The sequence below is a fragment of the Phaenicophaeus curvirostris genome, chromosome 2 (assembly GCF_032191515.1).
Source record: "Phaenicophaeus curvirostris isolate KB17595 chromosome 2, BPBGC_Pcur_1.0, whole genome shotgun sequence".
Classification (NCBI taxonomy): Eukaryota; Metazoa; Chordata; class Aves; order Cuculiformes; family Cuculidae; genus Phaenicophaeus; species Phaenicophaeus curvirostris.
Window position 1 is genome coordinate 91420472 of NC_091393.1, and position 20113 is coordinate 91440584.

The window sequence follows — 20113 nt, forward strand, 5'->3', positions numbered from 1 at the left end:
GCTATTTGAGTACAATTTTCACTTTAAATAATAGTTCAAATTCCAGTCCAGTTTACTACTAGCACTACAGCTACAGTATTAAGCACAAGAACTATGCAACAGGATAGTGCTGACAAGATCCCACAGAGGTCAAGTGTTACAACACAGAGCTAATATTCTTGTAATATTCCTGATCTCATTCTGTTTGGTCTCAAATGAGGAAAGAAAGCATGATTAGAAAGTAGGATGAATGTGTTATCTGTATAATTTTCTTAACATTTTAATGGTTTTGCAGCTTATTTCAAGCACATTCATTTTTTATTTCACAAATAGAAAATACAAAGTTTTCCAAATGGTACAGAAAACCCTTCTACGATCTAAATAATTAATCATTTGATGATATCAGCAAGGTCTAGTCTGCAGTATATACTGCACTTACATGTTTTCCTTAATTATCAGAATTCCTTCACTTTATTTCATAATTATTTTAAACAAGATGCAAGTACCACCTTTAATAAGAACCCTTGCTGCAACTTAAAATTAAATATCTTCACAGTTTCTTTAAAACAGCTTCCCCTTGGTAACTGGTTTTTGTAATTTTTTTCAAAAAATAGTGTAAAAATTCCCTAGTGCTTCAGCTCTGTATTTACTACCTTAACAGATGAAAATGAACCAGGAAAGATACTTTCCCTCAAGAACTACTTCCAGAATAGGAACACAAAGCTTTCCTTGATTCTGTTGCCTTAACTTCACAGCAATTTTGAGTGCAAAGCATACTCTGCTGGAGTGAGTCAGTAACACAGAGCAGCACTACAATGAGTCTGCATGAACCATTTCAGTAGAACATGAGTTACATTTTCTGCCCATCTACTTAAGGTATCTATACAATCCCAATTTGGTTATCTTGTAACTGTTAATATATATAAGTGAAATATTTATTATGGTGAATAACAGTATTACTATAATAGTAGAAGTTAACATGTTTGGCATTTTACAGATGGAGAACTAAAGTACTGCTTTAAATAAGAGGTAAAAGATTGGTGTGTATCCAGTTCAGAAGTGCTCGTAATAACAGAAAGCTTCCAATGAAGTGTGGAACTGAAACCAAGTCTTTTAAGAGTAGTACACTGTTTCTTCTGTTTGTTTTATCATTATTATTATTTTTACTTCATGCCTTGTAAATTATTATTCATCTAAAATTCACCTGAATAGTGTACCACCACCAACACGGAAACCTCCAAGCCACTAGCTTCTTAAGAGATATACCCCCTCAGAATTCTCCATTATCATCAGCTCTGTAGTGGAAGAGAAGGAAGAGGAAACAAAAAAATATGATACTGGGGGGGAGGGGGGGGGGATTAAGTAAAGGAAAAGAAAAAAAAAAGAAAGAAAAGTAAAAAGAAAATGAGAAAAAGTAGGTGCAATGATTCAGAAAAAAATCACTAGGTTCTTGGTAAATGAACAAAGGAAAGAAATAAAGAGAAAGAAGTTTAATAGATCTGTATAGAAAATGGGGGAAAGAGCAAAGAGGAATAAAAAACAGACAAGATGCAAACAGGAATGAAAAATTACAAACAGCTAAAATAACAAAGCAAAAATGACAGAGGAAGGTGAAAGCATGGGGAAAATAAAACAACACATGACATGCAAAAAAAGTGGTTTAGATCTGAGAAAAAAGCAATGTCAACAGAGCAAAGAGATAAAAGAGGAATCAGTGATGTCTGATGGGTAGGAATATCCATATTAGTAGGTGAAAATCTGCACAACCTAGAGAACGCAGCTAGTTACATTCCAGGAGAGGCGTTTCCCAGAATAAGCATTTATTTTTACATTTATATTTTAGGTTTATTTTTATTTTCCTTTTCAGTGGGAGACAGTGGTAATTATCTATTGAGATCCTGAGATTCCAAAGGAACTTCATTTCTCATATCTGTTCAGACACTTTTCCCTCTTCTTTCCTTGACACACCAGCTCAGTGACTTGTTTTAGTAAAATGGATTATATTTCCTGCAGTATATTAGTGTATTCTTATAAAAAGGATTCTAGAAAACTCAGATTTTTTTTTTTTTACTTTTGAAACAGCTCTCATAACTTTACCTAATAAAGAGCAGCTAAAACCCAGGACATTCAAGAGGTCAATAATAGAAAAAAAATTGTCTATATATGCTCAAGAACTCCTCTAAGATCTTTTCACTACTAGTGCCTGTAGAAAGTATGCTTAGAATAACGGTATTAGTGCCACTTTTGGAGTCAACCATCCACAAAAAGAAAGGCAAAATAGACACTGTGAAACTACAGGAAATGGATGTGCTTTGAAAACAAGGTATCTTTCCTTCACACACCCAGTAAGAGGGCTATGAATTCACAGAAAAAGCATGGATTAAGCAGCAGGGAGCATTTCAGTCTGTTTAGTCTTGCTCATTCCAGCACGGCCCCAAACAAGCTTCTCCAGACATAAAGAAACACAATTACTCAAAACTTAATTTCTTGCACTTCTATGCGGCACTTCTGAGACCTCCCACTGCCACAGATGAGCTGCTTTACTAGGCTTATATGTAATACATGATGTAGTTATTGCTATGTTTCCATAGTTGTCATATAATTCACAAAACAGGTCATTTTGTGCATTTTGACAGAACTAGATGAATCTGAGTCTGGCTGGTGAAGATCTTTTTATTCAGACACAGTACCAGTCGTAAGAACTATGCAAGAGCTTATGAGAATGTGAAAGTGGCCAAGTGGCATATTGCATACAGAGGACTCATAAGGTCTACGTAATGGTGCTTCAGACCTCAGACAGTAAGAAACTGGTCTTTTTCTGGTCATCTACACAAAGAAACAATGGTGCTGAACAACCAAGGATCAGAGTGCAGCATATCATGGTCAACCCATTTAACTTCCCAAAACACTAGAAAAAATATGTTGCCATGAACACAGTGTTATACCTCCAATATTAAACTTACTAGCTGTTGCGATAGAGTAAAAACCTGGATATTCATCCAGATTTGTTTCTTGTGGACCTTTCTTATACTAGCAAAAATTTATATACTTAATTTGAAATTACTGTTTGATGCTGCTTGTTGAATAAGAGACTTAAAGGTGATGCACAGCAGTTAATTAGTAATCTAAGTCTGACAGCTACAGCTGCAAAATGCTTGTACGATAATTTCAAAATTGAAAATTATTTATTTAAATCTACATGAAATTAGTGTATGCTCATTAGAAAGTCAGTGATTACCTTGAAAAGTACTACTGAAACATTTCAGTAGCTTTGCAACAACATCAGAGAGTATACAATGTATGTCTCCATCCCACTCTTTATCATATTTGGTGTCAGCAAAGTTTTTAGATCTTAACATTACAATTGAAAACATACTCAACAGAATGGTGTTTAACATGGTTCAGAACTAGAATGCTAATTTTTTCAAATCTCAGTATTAAGACTTTAAACTACTTTAATTAATAATCTACTTTATTAAGCTATACATACTTTATAAATATATCTCTATATAACCTATATAACTGATACACATGCATGTTGCAAAAAGTGAAATTTTGATTAAATATAAGAAAAAAACTTAGAGTGATTACAGACTAGAAGAGGTTACCCAGAGAGGCTGTGTAATCGACAGCCTCGAAGGTTTTAAAAGCTCCCCTGGTTAAGGCCCTGAGCAATGTGGTCTGACTTTGAAGTTATCTCTCTTTCAATCTGGCAACCAGACTAGATGACCTCTACTGATCCTTTTCAACCTGTTATTCACTGATTCTACAATATATATCGAAAAACTGAATTCAGTACTGTTAATAATCAAGGATGCGGATCATCTCAAATAGTGGTATCTCGAAACCTTTAAAGCTCCTTCTATTATACAGTAGTTCAATAATTCACAGGCAAGTATAGCTCTACTGCATATGCTAATTACATCGCTACATCCTACATTACATACACCAAACCAGCACAGTACTTTCATAGTTATAAACAAACAAAACACAACAGAAAAAAAAAAATAAAAACACTTCCACAATTAAAATAACCTAACCCAATACCAGAGAAATCAACAATACACGGAGCAAAAGAGATTCAGAATATACTGTTAATTGGTGACAGTCTGCCACAATATACCTTGCGTCTAACGAGGTTTGGACAATACACTATCACTGAAATTTTTACTTTGATAAAATGAACATGCCAAGATATAGACTTTGAAGTTAAAAACATTCTAACACTAGTTTACACACAGACACAGAGAGCATATATACACACACATACACCCCCCCCCATGGCCACATATCAGTAATAGGAACAATTTAAGCTTTATGAAATATTAAATATAATTTTACACTGAGGAAGTAATATCCATTACAAAATGCTGATGTTAGACAGCAAATATTGACCTTTATAATTTATCTGATGAAAAAGCCTTAATTTGCTTGTTATTCAAACTTTAACAATAAGTATGATAGCTTAGATGGCAGAAAGAAAAAAAATCAAACCAGCATTTGCTATCACTTTACATTAACATTTTGACCAGTCAACAATTCAGCAGTGATGAAATGTGCAGTTTGATTCAAAGTAAGACAAGGCTATTTAAATAACTCAAAAATAAGAAACGGGTATTGAAACATTAGAATTTTGATAAGCGATCACAGCTGCACTAGAATTAGTTTCTATAGCAACAGAGGAAATAATGTGGAGAATTGCACTGCAATACAAGATGGATTCCTTACAAACACTGCTGTTGAAATAGAAAACTTTAAAATTACTCACTGTATTAAAATATTCCTATTAAAATGGTTATTCAAATATCCTATACCTTGTACTTGATACATTGTTCTATTTTCTTTCTCCAGGATTCCAGTACATCCATTCAAGTTGCATATTACATTTTCACTCTCCCCCACTGCTCACCTTCCCATTTTAACATTAATTGAAGTGACTTATTCTGAAAAATACTGTGTCTTCAATCTCAAAGTAATCTGCATTTTCCATACTGTTTTTCTTATCCCTACATAGAAGCACTTACATTTATTTTTCCAGCAGTGCACTTGCAAAACATAAGAGAGTGCTTTGCACATGCTATTCGTAAGAAGAGGCATCACAGTCATGAGAATTAACATCACTATGGAAGTTTTGAAAGTTGTAGTCATATGAGACTTGCACTAGCTTTTATCAGTATGCACTCTCATGTTCTAAGCATGATTAAGAAACCACAGCGTATCCATTAGTATTCATGGACTGAATACCCGTAAGATGGTAAGATAGAAGCCTTTCAGTAGAGCACATCTTTAGATGTCAAATGTGGCCCATTTCTTACACAGAGAATTATTGTTTCACTGCATCATCTCCGATTCTAGCTATTTTTGGCAACTAATTAAAAGCATATGCCTGAACCTTTTATATATTTTGCCCTTATAATGAGACCTATTACTCTGGCTTATTCTATCCCTTTGAGTTCCAAAGTATCTTTTGAGTTACCATGGATACAAGTGATATGCCTTCTCCCGCAACTGCTTTGTGTGCCTTATCAAACATCAGAAAACTGACACAGTAGGAATCTGAGCCATCTATACAGAATGAACGTCTAACCTCTTGGAAGTGTTCCTCTCCATGCTGGCTCTACACACACCCCCAAAAAACCCCACCCAAAGAACAAAACTGATTTATGTATGCGATATACTAACTTTTGTAATAAAATAAACAAGCAAGCTCTTTTCTACCTAAAATCTAGTACATTTCTCAAGGAAAACAAAATGAAAAAAGGCACAAGCATGAAACAATTTAACCTGATCAACCCTGAAACAGTCTGAAAATAAAAATGAGAGTACACAGAATCATTCTGAGTTGCCTGTTTGAGTTAACAGAGTTTAAGTGTTTCTAGATCAATATGTCCACTGAAGATTTAAAACGCAGCAGATTTCATCATTTCAGAAAGCAGTTGCAGAAACATTGCATGCAACTCTGAGATTACACATAAACTAAAGTAAATAACACTCCCTTAAACAGAAATTATTATGCCTCTTTACACCAATTTATTATGGGCATTTTCAATTGTAAATTGCATTCCAACAAGCTCAGAATAATTTGTACTAATCAGTGAAGAAGAGGGCAGTTAGTAAAGTGATTTTCCCATTATGTTCTGTATTCTGACTCCTTCTTAAAAAAAACTCTCTACCAGTCAGAGAGCAAAGTTAACCCAGGATTCAAAAACCAAGTGCTGATACTAACACAATCTGAATTAATGTATGAATAGTAAGGAGAATAATCAGAAGGAAAGATAAATTGTTGTAATATGAACTCAATACAGATTAATTCAGAACTGTTTCCAAATTTTCACTCCATTAAATCCACAGAAAGATATCAGCTACGTGAATGAGTGCCATAAAGGCAACTAAAAAGTAGGATGAGAGAGAGAAGAATGAGTAGGGCAAGTGCTCTTCTTGCCCCCTTTCCTCAGTTGTCTAAACTTCTCTAATTATTACAGCAAAACAAAAAGAAAAACTTAACTGACTTGTTCATACTCACAAGCTCACCCTTGCTTGAGATTCTGAAATGTATCTGAGACAGAGACACTGAAGAACATAGAACTGACTCTTATCCTTGTTTGTTTTAATGTAAAAAAAAACCAAACAATTTTTCTGGTAAGTTTTTCACAGACACTGAACTAACAGCATATCAAATGTTTTCATTTTTCTAATGATGTCACTGTAGGTTACACTAACAGTGGCATGGATTTCATAAGATGCATTTCTTTTAAATATAACTTTGAACTATCTCAGGTTATGATATTCTCTTTTGGGGCAAAAAACCCCATCCACATAATGCTTTCACTCCCTCCATCCCGTTCACCTTTACACATGCAACTCCTCTGTATAATGATCTCCTGGTTTATCTGCACTGTGCACAAAAGCACACAACAGATCCCTATTCCTCTCTTAGTAGAAGTAAAAATCCCAATCCAGTACTTTTTAGGTAATAATTACCACTGCTACCATCCTTCATAAAAAACGTTAAGTTCTTCGTTCAAAGAATCTCAAAGTTCTCTGGAAATGGCCACAGTTGCTTCCTATACCTCTGAGGCAGAGATTGCCTTTAAAACATATGACAGTTAATGCGTTTATTTCTAAAGATTTGTTTTTTCTTTTACCCCTCTTCTTGTTAACAGGAAGGAAATGACGCCAGCAAAAGGAGATGGTTCAAAGCAGTGGTTCTTATAGCCAGGGAAAGAATTTTGCTCTCAAACCAAAGATAACAGCCATTGTCAAATAGGATGATAAGTTCCTCTGAAGGAGAACACTAGACACAAGTCTCAACACATAAATTATTCCTCAGATATAAAGGAAAATTATCATCAAATCAAAATAACTGTTCAAATTCTACTAGACCAACTCAAGAGTTATCTATCAGCCAAACTTTCTGTGGGCATAAAATTTATGACCAAAAATGTGAAAGGAAAATTTAAAAAAATATATCAGAGCACTGCAATCAGCTTCATGTTCAAGAAGAGTTTACAAGTCATACATGTACTTGCCTATTTTCACATGATTATTTCTATACCAAGATATAAGCAAATAAACCCTGTAAAGTTTGGAGGGAAAACATAATTATTCTCTCTCTTTATTCTATGATCAGAAAAATAGTTCCATTCTGATATTACGTGCAGAATTTAACACACTTAAATATGAAGCTCTCCAAGCACAATAATTTTGAGAAGGTAGTTACAAATTAATGCAAAAATAAGAGTAGTTTTCTGGTTTGTATCCATCAAATCTTGAAAATAATTGCAATGGATTTTTTGATTTTCACTCACCTCATCAAAATTGCCACAAATTATACATATGCTACAGAAACTCTTTGAAGTATAACAAAGCTTAACAAAACACAGCATAGATGGCATTGTACTTTTCATTTCAGAGCTCTCTTTTTTTCCTATTAGAAGTCACAGGAGCTTGGGCAAAACTCATAAAAGACACTATCTGTTTTAAATCTTACTGATGTAGTGGTTTTAGTGCTCAGGATTTAAAATCTGAGTTTCAGAAGCCTTTACACAAACTACCAAACTAAAGATTGTGAAAATACAGGGATAACCAAAGAGATCAAACATGTAACAAAAACAGGAACTAGGAGATACTGGAATCCACAGCAAGTTTGAGCAAAATCAAATAACATTCTAAACAAGGTTCCTTGAAGACATGCAGCAATTAGTCTCATCACTAGTGTTAATCTCAACCAATTTAAACAAGAACAGATGCTGTCCCTCTTTTTTTTTTTTTTTTCCAAAAGATGCAGAATTAGCCCTGACCTTTCAGTTACAAGTGTCTTTTCTGGTACAGATGTCAACTCTTTGCAATAAACAACAGCAATCGCATCACCTGTTTTAGTCATATACATAAGATTTATTTGTTCAGGCTGAGCATTTTCAAAGAAAAGAAAATCACACCTGAAGTCAGCCTCTTGAAGAGATGAACCTTTCATAGTTTCATTCTCTGAGATTTGGATTTTTCAGATACATATGCTCTTATCAGCTCTATTTTTAACCTGCCGCTCATATAGGATACTTAAAATTCTGAACATGTTTACATTATCCATCCAGCAGGCTAATGGAACTGCATACCAGACAGTCATGCATAATTCAAATCAATATCCTCAGGCTTGCAACTCTAAGTCAAAGCTGCCTTTAAATAAGCCGAGTGTGACTTTAACATGAATAAAATGTATCTAATTTTTAACCTTTATCTGACAAATTGATATATTTGCAAAGGAATGTCATAAATCTTTAAAAATTAAAACAAATAGAAAAATCACAATAAACTAAAATCTTTTAAAAAACACTTTCAAGAACAAAATTTAGAATGGTTCAACAAGACTGAGTGCAAAGGTTTCAAACAGAGAGTTGGGAGTTTTTTTAAGAATAATGTACAAATACATACATAAAAACATATGCTGGCGGAATATTAAGCTGTGTGAAAGATGAATGTAGCAGGATTTCTTATTTACAGATTTAAAGATCAAGCTTTAATTAAACTGGGCATAGGTTACTCTACACAGAAAATCTTTTAAGTATGTCTGCTAGCCTCTCTCTAAGGAACAGAATCAGAATTTCCATAATAAAATAATTTTCCCTTTGAGTTTTCCAATGTCCTTCCATGAGACCATGATTCCATCACAGTAGATAAACTTCAGCCACACCGAAATGGCCAGAAGCATGGCAATTACACTAGCTAAGGATCTATTTCTAGATTATTTGTAAATATGGAGGAAGAAAAATAATTGCAAACAACAGAAGTAGTGCCCAAAAAAACAGAAAAAAAAAATCCACCCCAAACCAAGACAGCAGAAAAAAAAGGACTTACAGGACTTCAAGTATATATATATACTTATATATATAAGTATACTAAAAGTATATTTTTATATATATATAAAAAACATATCATGCTTTCCCTTCCCCTCCAAGGAAAATATTCCAGTAATTCCAAGATGACCAGAGGGCTTGAGAACCTCCAGTAAGAGGCCAGGCTGAGAGAGCTGGGGTTGTTCAGCCTGGAGAAGAGAAGGCTCCAGGGAAACCTCATAGTGACCTTCCAGTAGCTGAAGGGAGCTACAAGAAAGCTGGGGAGGGACTTTTATAAAGGAGTGGTATAGGATATGGGAGGATGGCTATAAATTGGAGGGGGGAAGATTTGAACTAGAAATTAGGAAGAAATTCTTCATGATGAGGGTGATGAGACACTGGAACAGGTTGCGTCCTAGGGAAGTTGTGGATGCCCCCACCCTGGAAGTGTTCAAGTCCAGGTTGGATGGGGCCTTAAGCAGCCTGGTCTAATGGAAGGTGCCCCTGCCCTTAGCAAGCAGGTTGGAACTAGATGATCTTTAAGGTCCCTTCCAATCCAAACCATTCTATGATTCCATGATATATCCATGAGATCTCAGCAATTAGATTTGAGAGTAATGAAAACCGTACATTCTTCCGTCTATTCAGTAGGATTCCTTCAGAATAAGCATGTTTCATGGTACACATGCATAACAATCAAAGAAACTGCTTTCCTACATCACTAGACATTACCAAAATACCAAGAAAAATGAATGCCCATACATAATAACTTTTAGATCATATCAGTACAAGAAATACCCCATTTTCAACAGGTACTCTCAGAATCAACAAAAGCACTAGATTCATCAAGGAAATCATCTTTTCTGTTGATACAGTACTCTGTCTTCTGCTTATAATCCAAATCAGTTCTACATTTTATTAATGCAAAATATCTGTATCAAATACAATGCCACAAGGAATTATTTCATCCACAAATACATATGTGAGCTTTTCCTAGTTAATGACAAATCTTGATCTTTAATTCCAGATTCAAACAGTTAAGAGATTTAGTAAAACAATAAGTTTACAATAAAATTGAAACTTTCCTGTAATTATTAATCTATGATTTGCATTGCTTCAGAGACATCACATTACTAAGGGGGACTTTCTTCAAAGCCTTTAAATCAATGCAAAGGGTATTTCTTCGAAGACATCAGAATGGTGGCAGGAAGAACCTAATTTGTAAGATTGCTTTACTCACTAGCACACATCAGGAAAAAAAGCTCTTTCCAATTGGATGACAGTTCTTCCTCCAGCTGGTCTAGCTAGAAGAAGAATTTTCCTGTTGTAAATCTTCTCATCACAACTGAGTTCTGTCACTAGTTTTGTTTTCTCAGACGACTTGCATGCTTTAACTTCTTTTTTCAGCATTTCTGCTGTTATTTACAGGGTAAATCCATGATTTCAGTATTATTCAAGTTAATTCTATCAAACATTTTCATGTGATTCCTTTGGTTAACAAGATATTTATTGTGCATAACTTCAATATTGGCTATCTGGCTTTTCAAATCAAAAGTTCTCAATGTAACTCCATACTCTTTTAAATTGTGTTTAAACTCAAACACAGATCTCCTTTGCACTTAAGTCCCATGTTTATGCCTTGCCGCTTCCATAATATTCCTCAAGAAAATTACAAGAATAACATTGAACAACGCATGTACTTTCTACCTCAGACTGTGAATTCTGTCCATTCCTGATCTCCAGACTCTATAAACACTATGTTTGTCTGCTATTCATGCAGGAACTACAACCACAACATAATCATAGCCCAGTACGTGAATTACTTACATGAAAGGTTCCTTACTATTACAGACCTTTCAAAAGACAAAGGGTAACACCTTCTTGGGAAACAAAAAGAGATCTGAATTCTGTAAAACTGAATAAAAAGACAGAACAAAGGTTAATCTTGAAACTACCAAAGCCTCTGCAATGCTCAGTTGACTATACTGACTATATCGTTGAGGCTCTGGAGCGTGTCCAGAGAAGAGCAACAAAGCTGGTGAAGGGGCTGGAGAACAAGTCTTACAAGAAGCGGCTGAGAGAGCTGGGGTTGTTCAGCCTGGAGAAGAGGAGGCTGAGGGGAGGCCTTATTGCTCTCTACAACTGCCTGAAAGGAGGTTGTGGAGAGGAGGGAGCTGGCCTCTTCTCCGAAGGGAAAGGACAAGGGGGAATGGCCTCAAGCTCTGCCAGGAGAGGTTCAGGCTTGACATCAGGAAAAAAATTTTTCATGGAAAGGGTCATTGGGCACTGGAACAGGCTGCCCAGGGAGGTGGTTGAGTCACCTTCCCTGGAGGCGTTTAAAAGACGGGTGGATGAGGTGCTAAGGGCCATGGTTTAGTGATTGATGGGAATGGTTAGACTCGATTATCCAGTGGGTTCTTTCCAACCTAGTGATTCTATGAGTCTATATTTTTGGGCAACACACATTATAATTTCATATGCTTAACAGAATTTACTGTTTTCTACTATTACAGAAGAATAATAGAGTGATTATCATAATCGACTAAGAAGATACTTAAAAAGTCTTAAAAAAAATCCAAAACCAGCATCAGAGCAGTTAAGTATAAAACAAGGGAAACCATGGACAGTACACACCAGATACTTGAATTAGAAAAATATCTTTTGTATTACACGAAACTATCCCTAAAACATTCTCTTGATATAGATACAGATGGAACTAGCACACTTCCCAGGGGCTTCAAAACCACAAAAAATTCTGTCTTCAAAATTTTAGGTGCTTGGAGCCAATGAAGACTCACTCCATTTTACCAATAATTAGAAGGTAGGCACATAACCAAGGACTAGAACTTTCTATCACTAGTGTTGCATAGTTGTACTTTCTTCTAAGATCTATATTAGTCTTAAAATAAAAGGTGTCAAGGGTAGATGCTGGTATAATAGAAAAGAAGCATGGGTAGCTGGATCAACTAAAGAAATATTGTAATTTTTTTTAAAATCCCCTTTTTTTCTCTCCCAAAAATCTCTAGAAAGTACATCAAGAATGACATTAGTTAATAGTACACAAGTACTATCAGCTGAGATACATGTAGGAATATCTGGAATGTCTCAGCTCTAACATGACTCAGCCTTCAAAACACTTGGGAAAAGCTGCTGTGAAGATTACTTAAGACTTGCCTTAAGTGTTCTTACTGCAGACCCTTTCATAGCACCTTGATGAATGTACTATTTAAAGCATTAGGTCTATCCAAAGCTGCAGTATTTTGTTCTTATAGGTATTACACTAGAGAAATCTCACAGCTAATCTGATAAAGAAACATCAGAGAAATACAGGTGGCCACCTTCTTCTTAATCTTTCCATTGTGTTTCTAATTAATTTCTTTAAAGCATTTTAGAGGAAAAATAAGTAACTATTTAAGTTACAATCTAGTAATCAACTGAGCTTTCAGTCTGCCAGTCTGAATACTAGTTCATAGTCCTTATTCCACATAAGCCATGCTCTTTACCTGCAATTCTTAGGATCTAAAGCATACAGACAGACTGATTTTGAGAGAACCATGTGGCCTTATTTTGCTGAATACGATATAATCATACTGAGGCCCCCACTCCATAATTTTGAAACCCTAAGTCTTCATTCATACTTGGCTTGATGATAGGCCTGCTTATATGCAAGCAATAATGATAGAAACTAAACTGGAAAATATTATTATATAGGGATTCACTGAAGGATCTGTTCTTCCTCTCTCAGACAGTCCAGTGACCTTCACCTTAACTTGACAAGCCTGAAGAAGCAGGATCCTGCCTTACAGAACGTATTTACAGAGGAAAACTCTCTGAGGTTGCTTTAACAGATTCACCTGTATACCAGATTCACCTATATACCAGTTTCGAGGTGCTTATGGAAGAGCTTTTGGTGTTCCTGTTGGGAAGATATTGAAAGAAAAAAATCTCTCTACATACTTCAAGGCATGAAAACTAACAATAGAGATAGACATGGCAAAAAGCTGAATAAAGAATTAGATCCAAGAGATTCCAGAAGAACAGTCGCCTTCACGTACAAAGATTGACACTGAGGAGCAAGGCAAACATATGTCCAACAGACACGTCAACGTAAAGTGCCGAAAGCCTAGAGAAGAATAAAAGTGGGGAAGATAAACTACAAAAATAACATCATACTCTACCTTCACAATATGGAAAAGATGGATCAAATCCAGTAGCATATGCCTGCTAGAGCAGCAGATTCTCATTTAAGAGAACTTATGTTTTCTCACTGCAGTCTTTTAGTGCTTCCATATGTTTCCAAAAAACCTTGTGAAATGTAAGGCACTTGGCCCAATCTCAGAAACAGAGCCTCTGAACAAACACGTCTTCAGCCATGGGGCTTTATAAATTGAGAAGTCAAAAAAAGACTTTAAAATAGGCTGGAGATTGAATTTGTGGTTGTAGTGAGCTGGTAAACGATAGATAAATAAAGTACATTTAAGTACGCTACAGAAGCAAGAGAGCTTACCACTTTCTCCATCATGATGTCACTTCAGAACTGGGATCAATTCCCCTTGCTTGCTTGCTAATCTGGAATTTTTCATAGCTGTGAAAGAGGCGATTTGGGCTTTAAGAACTTCACAAATTAACTGTAAAATAGCAATGTTTTCTTCCCCTCTTCTAACTTTCTCATCTACAGGTATACAAAATCTTGATTTCACAAGCAAAAAAGAATTTACAGCTTTGACATCTGCCTGTAAAACTCTAATTTCAATATATTTGCCCTAACATTTCTAAGTGTTAAAACTTCCATTTTAGGAATTTAAGGGACTGCTTCCTTAAAAAATACATTGTACTTGCCTATGAAGCTTATAGAGATAACAAGGACACAACAAGCTGCCTGTACAATGTTTGGGTTTTTTAAGTTAAGGAAGTAGCCACTACTAGAGACAAAGAGTCCAGTTTAATACCATATTATGGTTTTAATACAATAGTTTGTCTTTTTGCAACTGAAGTTATTAAGAAAACACAGTCCATTTAGGACCAAAACCACTATAGATACAAAACAAAAAATTCCAATTATCCAAGTACAAAGAATAATGTCACTTTTAAATTTAAAGTTTCTATGCTTTGTTATTTAGATCACTATTTAGGTTCATAATCTCTTTAACATCTTATGATGCTATTTCTGCTTCTTCTTTTGTGGTTTTTTTTTTCCTTACTTTTGTTCCTTATTTTTCTGAAACAAATGAGTAATATCACAGGCAATATTAATCCCTTCTTCCAAAATATTACAAATAATTGGAGCACATAAAGGCAGTAACATATGGGGGCACATATTCAACAGTAAAATTAGAGCATTTGAAATGGCAGGGAACATCACAAAAAGTAGGATGCACATTATAGAAAGTGAAAAGGAAGTTATATCAGGGTACGTATTAGTGAAAAGGAAAAAAAAGACACCTCAATAGGTATCCCTACTTTACTGGATGACATGAGAAAGAACACAAAGAATAATTCTGGCAAAAATAAGTTCTCAAACGTTGAAGCTGACCCTAGAATTCTCAGCCTAAATACAGAGACTGTGTTACATCCATGCATAGATATCAAGAAATATTGTAGTTATACAAGTTTCTCTTTTCTGTGATTAACAGTTTTGAGTCATTCCTGCAAGAGTTGGAAATTTCAGGTGTAAACCTATCTACTGTACCATTTTACTTCATCATCTGTACCATTTTACAATCGATGATAACATTTGTAATCTTCTTGATTTGCTAATGAACTAGATTTTCCTTTAGAGATACTCTGGAATTAAGCCTGTCCATGAGGAGCTCACTGCAAAAGTTCTCTCTTTACAATAGCTCAGAATCTGTAGATTGCATTAGGCATAACATTTTCCTTTAAAATAAACATAAATTATCAAAATCTAAGTGCATCAAATGTGCTATACAAATATATAAAGTGAATCAGACACTGGTCATAAGTAGGTATTTGTGAACCAAAATTTAAAAACCTACATTTCATAGAATGAATTAAAGTGCTACTAGAACATTCCATCATCACAATACTCCAACATAACACAAAACATATATTGCTTTCTTCATTTAACTGTTAAAAGCATTAAATAAAATGCCATGTCAGTTCTACATAAATATGCTCAAAAGAAAGATTAATATGGCCATCTAGAGGAGAAAAGAATTATGTGAAAACATGCCACGCACACTTTCAGGCTTCAGAATAAAATATTTTAGAGGCATGTAGCCAGAAAATAGATGTAATAAATTCATTATATAATTGATAATAAGTGAACCTTAAAATAATATGATCAGAAATATTGATGGTCTTAGCAATACAAACATATTGACATTATACATGTTTTTAGCAATGCAAACAAAGCTTTCAGGGTATATTAATATAGACAAGGCTGTGGTTTTGTCTCCTTGTGAAATTTTGTGTGTGCACTGTTAAGTACAGAATTGTCTAAACAAACAAATTTGGCAAGTGAAGATTGAAGTGCAGAGTAAACAGCTATTAGTAGAACTCTTTATTGACTCTATTGAAAACACACAGCACATTTGCAAGATGCAACATGTGACAGAGAATAACTGCTGAAGAGAAAACAACACAGAATTTTCTGAAAATTAAATACCATTTTCATTGCTCATATTACTCTACCTCTGATGGAATTTTTAATGATGTCATCAGAGGCTGATTTACCTGCAATGAGCAGAGAGGAAACCAAGATGAGACAAAAATGAATTCTCACCTCTCATCACTTCAATGCAACACTATCATCCCTGCTCAACATACGGACTGATAGTTGTCTTAAGCTGTAAATGCATCTGAAATATTTAAGTCACAGAGGTAGAAATTATAAAGTACATATGAGGAAATAAAAGCACACAAAACCAAATATATTGACAACTGTTTCTCATGCTAACTGAAGTACATAGGAACACACTGTTTAATCCCACTGCACTACAAAGAATCAAGAAATGGTTCTATCATTTGCCTTTACACTTCTTATAGAAATAATTTGGCTGTCAAAAAGTAGGCATTTAATGAAAAATGTCAGGATTCCTATTGCATCATATCTTCTACAGATTTATTTTGCAAGTTTAAGAAACAGTAAAGCTTTGAATTCTTCAAAATTACACTGGAACATTTAGGATGTTTATGGTTTCAACTTCGAATCAGTAGAGTTCACCTCATCTGTTCAGTGAACTGTTTCTTTGAACATGTATGAACTATTTGGTAGTGATAGCCAGTCTCTCATTTATTTTTGGCTGTAGGCTTTCTTCGTGAGGTTTCCACTTTCTCTTTTCATAAAAGTTTTAGGCTGGGCAGCCTTTCCTCCGTAATGATCATAACATAGAAGTTGTACTGTCTTTTCCTCTATTCTAAAACATTTTTATTATTGTGCAAAATTTTTTTTATTTTATTTTATTTTAAAAATAATTTAGGGAGAACATAAAAAGTACTAACATTGATCATTCTAGTGTGCCACCTTCAGGTCACTGAATAGTGAAAAATACTAGGTTTCTAATCTGTTGTCATGTCCAATACCATAAAACTTTTTAATGCTATTGAGTATAATTTTGTTGAAATGAATGGATTACAAAAATGAGAAAAAATCATCACTCTAATTTGCAAGCATTTTGCAGAAAACTGTAGAATGATTGCAGGCTATCAAATAAGCAACATCGCTGATTCTCCTCATAAAATGTGGGAAGAGAATGGTCTCACAAGCAGCAGCAAAAGCAAAATACTGATAGTATTGAAGTCTTTTTGCAAGTAGAAGTACATGGTTAAAAATTTACAGTTTCCAATGTGAGAATGTTTTGATATTTTTTTGCTTTATTTTTTCCCCGACTCTGAATGATCTTTCATTATAATAAATTCAATTTGCATACTAATTTTAGAGTGAGTACATGTGTGCATATATAAAAATCAGTTTTACATCCAGCCAGCTTCCTGAATGGAAAGAGTATTGAGAAGGGATCACAGCTGGTGACAGGTGTGTTTAGCAATAGACTTAAAAATAAGAAAGGAGGGGGTAAACAATTGCAACTTTCCTGATGCAATACTTGAACTTGCTAAGAAGGTTCTTTTAGTTTAGATTCTAACCATTATATAGATATCCAAACTGAAGTTCTCATTCCCCAGAAGAGGATAAAAGTCAGTGACTATGAATTTTGCTGATCTGAGAGGATGATAAGGAAGACAATTATTAAACAAACAAACAAAACTATGAATACAGGCTAGCACAAGGTCTTTGGAGGTTGTCTTATAGGACCAAAATGAAAAGCTCAGTGAACTAAGAATTTTTCACTGAGAAGATGAACTAGGTAGGATAAAACAAATCTTCACAACTGTGAAATAGAAACAACACATGTTCCTTTCAACATGAATTATTCAATTATTCAACCAGCCTCAACAGCTTGAAAAGAGACAAATACATTTTTCTGGTATCTGCTAGTAGTCTTGTACAATTTCTGTCTGGTGCTACTTGCTAACAAAGACAATTGAGTTTTCCATCTCCTGTTAATAAAAAATGCCATTCTTTCCCAACAGTGACATAGGCCATACAAAAAATTATCTTATTTTTCATATTCTCCCAACCAACGCTGTTGACAGATCTCAGTAGCTATAAAACCCAAATATGATACTTCCACTATCCTTTCCCTTGTTGTCCTCCTCCACCACAGTGTCCAAGAATTGGCTCTTACCACCTGACATCACCTCTTCATCTCCTTCCCTATTTGCTGGAACTCAGACTCCTAGCTTTCCTACAGTTTAAGAGCAAAGGAAAGAACCAAAATATCTGATGAAAAGACAAGAATGCTTTTAGTCTGCATCTTACTTCAATTATGGTTTTCACGTTGTTTGTGTCTTAACTTGTAATCATTAATAAGCATGCACTAATTTCAAATTTCAGTGGCAAACAGACTTTTATATAATTGAATTACATCACATAGTTGAAAATTTAATTTTTTTAAGCACTTCTGGACTGTACAGAATATTTAAGAACAGATATCTTGTAATTACATGCATCCACTTTTTATTGGAAAATACCAATATATAAAAAGACTTTCCATTTTAACACACTAAAGAAGCCAACAAACATCTTACAATAGCACAGCATCTATGTTAGAATCTGACTTTTGTGTAACTTCAACCAAAGCTCACTTTTCATGCTAGGAAATGGCTATAGATAGAATTTTCACATACAGCTGTTTTCAACCACAAAAAGCATATTGACAAAATACTGACAGCAGAATTCTCAGCCTCTAATGTCAAATTGTCACCCTAACTTGAAACCAAGAAAAACATACCACAGAAGAACACATTCATTGTTTATATACAACTTCTAACACCATGGAAAAATTATATTAATCTAATCTTTGTAAAAATTTCTTTCCGTGATTTCAAGACAAGATACAGAATATTCCAGTAACGCACACTGTAATGACCACGTGCACCACAACCAATAACCAATTCCATCTATTTTGCTGTTATGACAGCTCATCAACAGAGGAATAACAGGCCTTCTTCATATTTATTACACCACAGAATTCATCAAGAGTTGCCATGCTTCCTTCCTTCTTAAATCAAAACAGTATTAATTCCCCCCAAAATAAAATGACTAAATATAAAATTGTATAAAACTTAACATAAGAAGATATAATTTGCAGTATTTACGGAAGAATGTGCACAAGTCTGTGCTATTTTTTGTTCTTTTTTTTTGAGCATGCACAAATGTAACAGATATCTGGATATTTCTTGTAGACATTGACTATTTACAAGTCAAGCTGGCCTCATCTAGGCCTGGCTTAACCAGAATATAATTCTGAAATTTGGAATAAAAGGAATGCTTTTAAATCACTCTTACCTTCATCTATTGAGGCTTCACTACTGTATCCATCATATTCTGCAGACAGGGGACTATATTTTTGTCTGGTTTCCCATATATAGTTTTTTTGCTGTCTGCCATCCACCACTGGCAGCCTGGAACTCTGGGTCCTAGACAAGGCCTCATGATATTTACCCAGTGCTTCATCTTCACTCTCAGATGATGAACCATGCTGGTCTTTACTCATATAAGAGTTGTCTGTTTGAATAAAATAAAGCAAATCGACTACAGCTCAAAATAGAATACAATAAAATAACCACAAGAGGTTATCATTAAGTCATTTCAGTTCTAATTTCTGTAATAACTTAAAAATATAAGTTGTAATTATAAGTATTATGTGGTTCTATAATTGGTGAGAGCTATTTTTACTTTCTAGAAAAACTGAAAGATAATTCACCTCCCAAAAAAATTCTAAAACTTATTCAACTGAAAATGGATCCATTTTCCGGCAGCACACACTGAAGTTCTTATAACTTCTTCATTAAGTAACAAAATGCACAAAATAGTTTATGTAAACTAAATCCAACAGTGCTGCAATATTACATTTGGATACCTAACATATCAAAAATGCACCTCCTGATCCTCTGTTGCCAGCTGATTTTTGCTGTGAGCATGCAGTATAACACAGAAATGAAAATGATCTATGAAGAGAAGCCTACAACAAAATCAACTTAGGATATTTATGTCAGTAGTGTTTAAACTCACATCAAATAGGAAAATTCTAGTGGAAGACGTTTGCATGCATAATTATATTTAACTTACAATAAACAGCCCCTTGTTCAGTAACAGCAATTAATGCAGATTCTCACAGCAGACGTCTGGAAACAGCAACAACTACATAGAGGAATCTATCTAGTTAATTCTTTTATACCACTTCCTCTGCAATGCCCACTCCTGTGGCCAGCTTTTTCCA

General features: G+C 34.6%; 1 protein-coding gene across 5 annotated transcripts in view; it reads right to left on the reverse strand.

Moving 5' to 3' along the window:
* SYT14 (synaptotagmin 14) overlaps positions 1-20113 on the reverse strand; it is a 100514-nt gene that overhangs the window by 46208 nt on the left and 34193 nt on the right. For 4 of the 5 annotated variants that reach the window (XR_011337059.1, XM_069852869.1, XM_069852868.1 and 1 more), the window contains one exon: positions 19180-19398. The exons of the other annotated variant lie outside the window; for it this stretch is intronic. Coding sequence is in view for 3 of the 4 variants with exons in the window: in XM_069852869.1 (XP_069708970.1) it covers positions 19180-19398 (219 nt within the window). In the remaining variant the exon portion in view is untranslated. The remainder of the gene's footprint in view (positions 1-19179; positions 19399-20113) is intronic. 5 annotated transcript variants of the gene reach the window in all.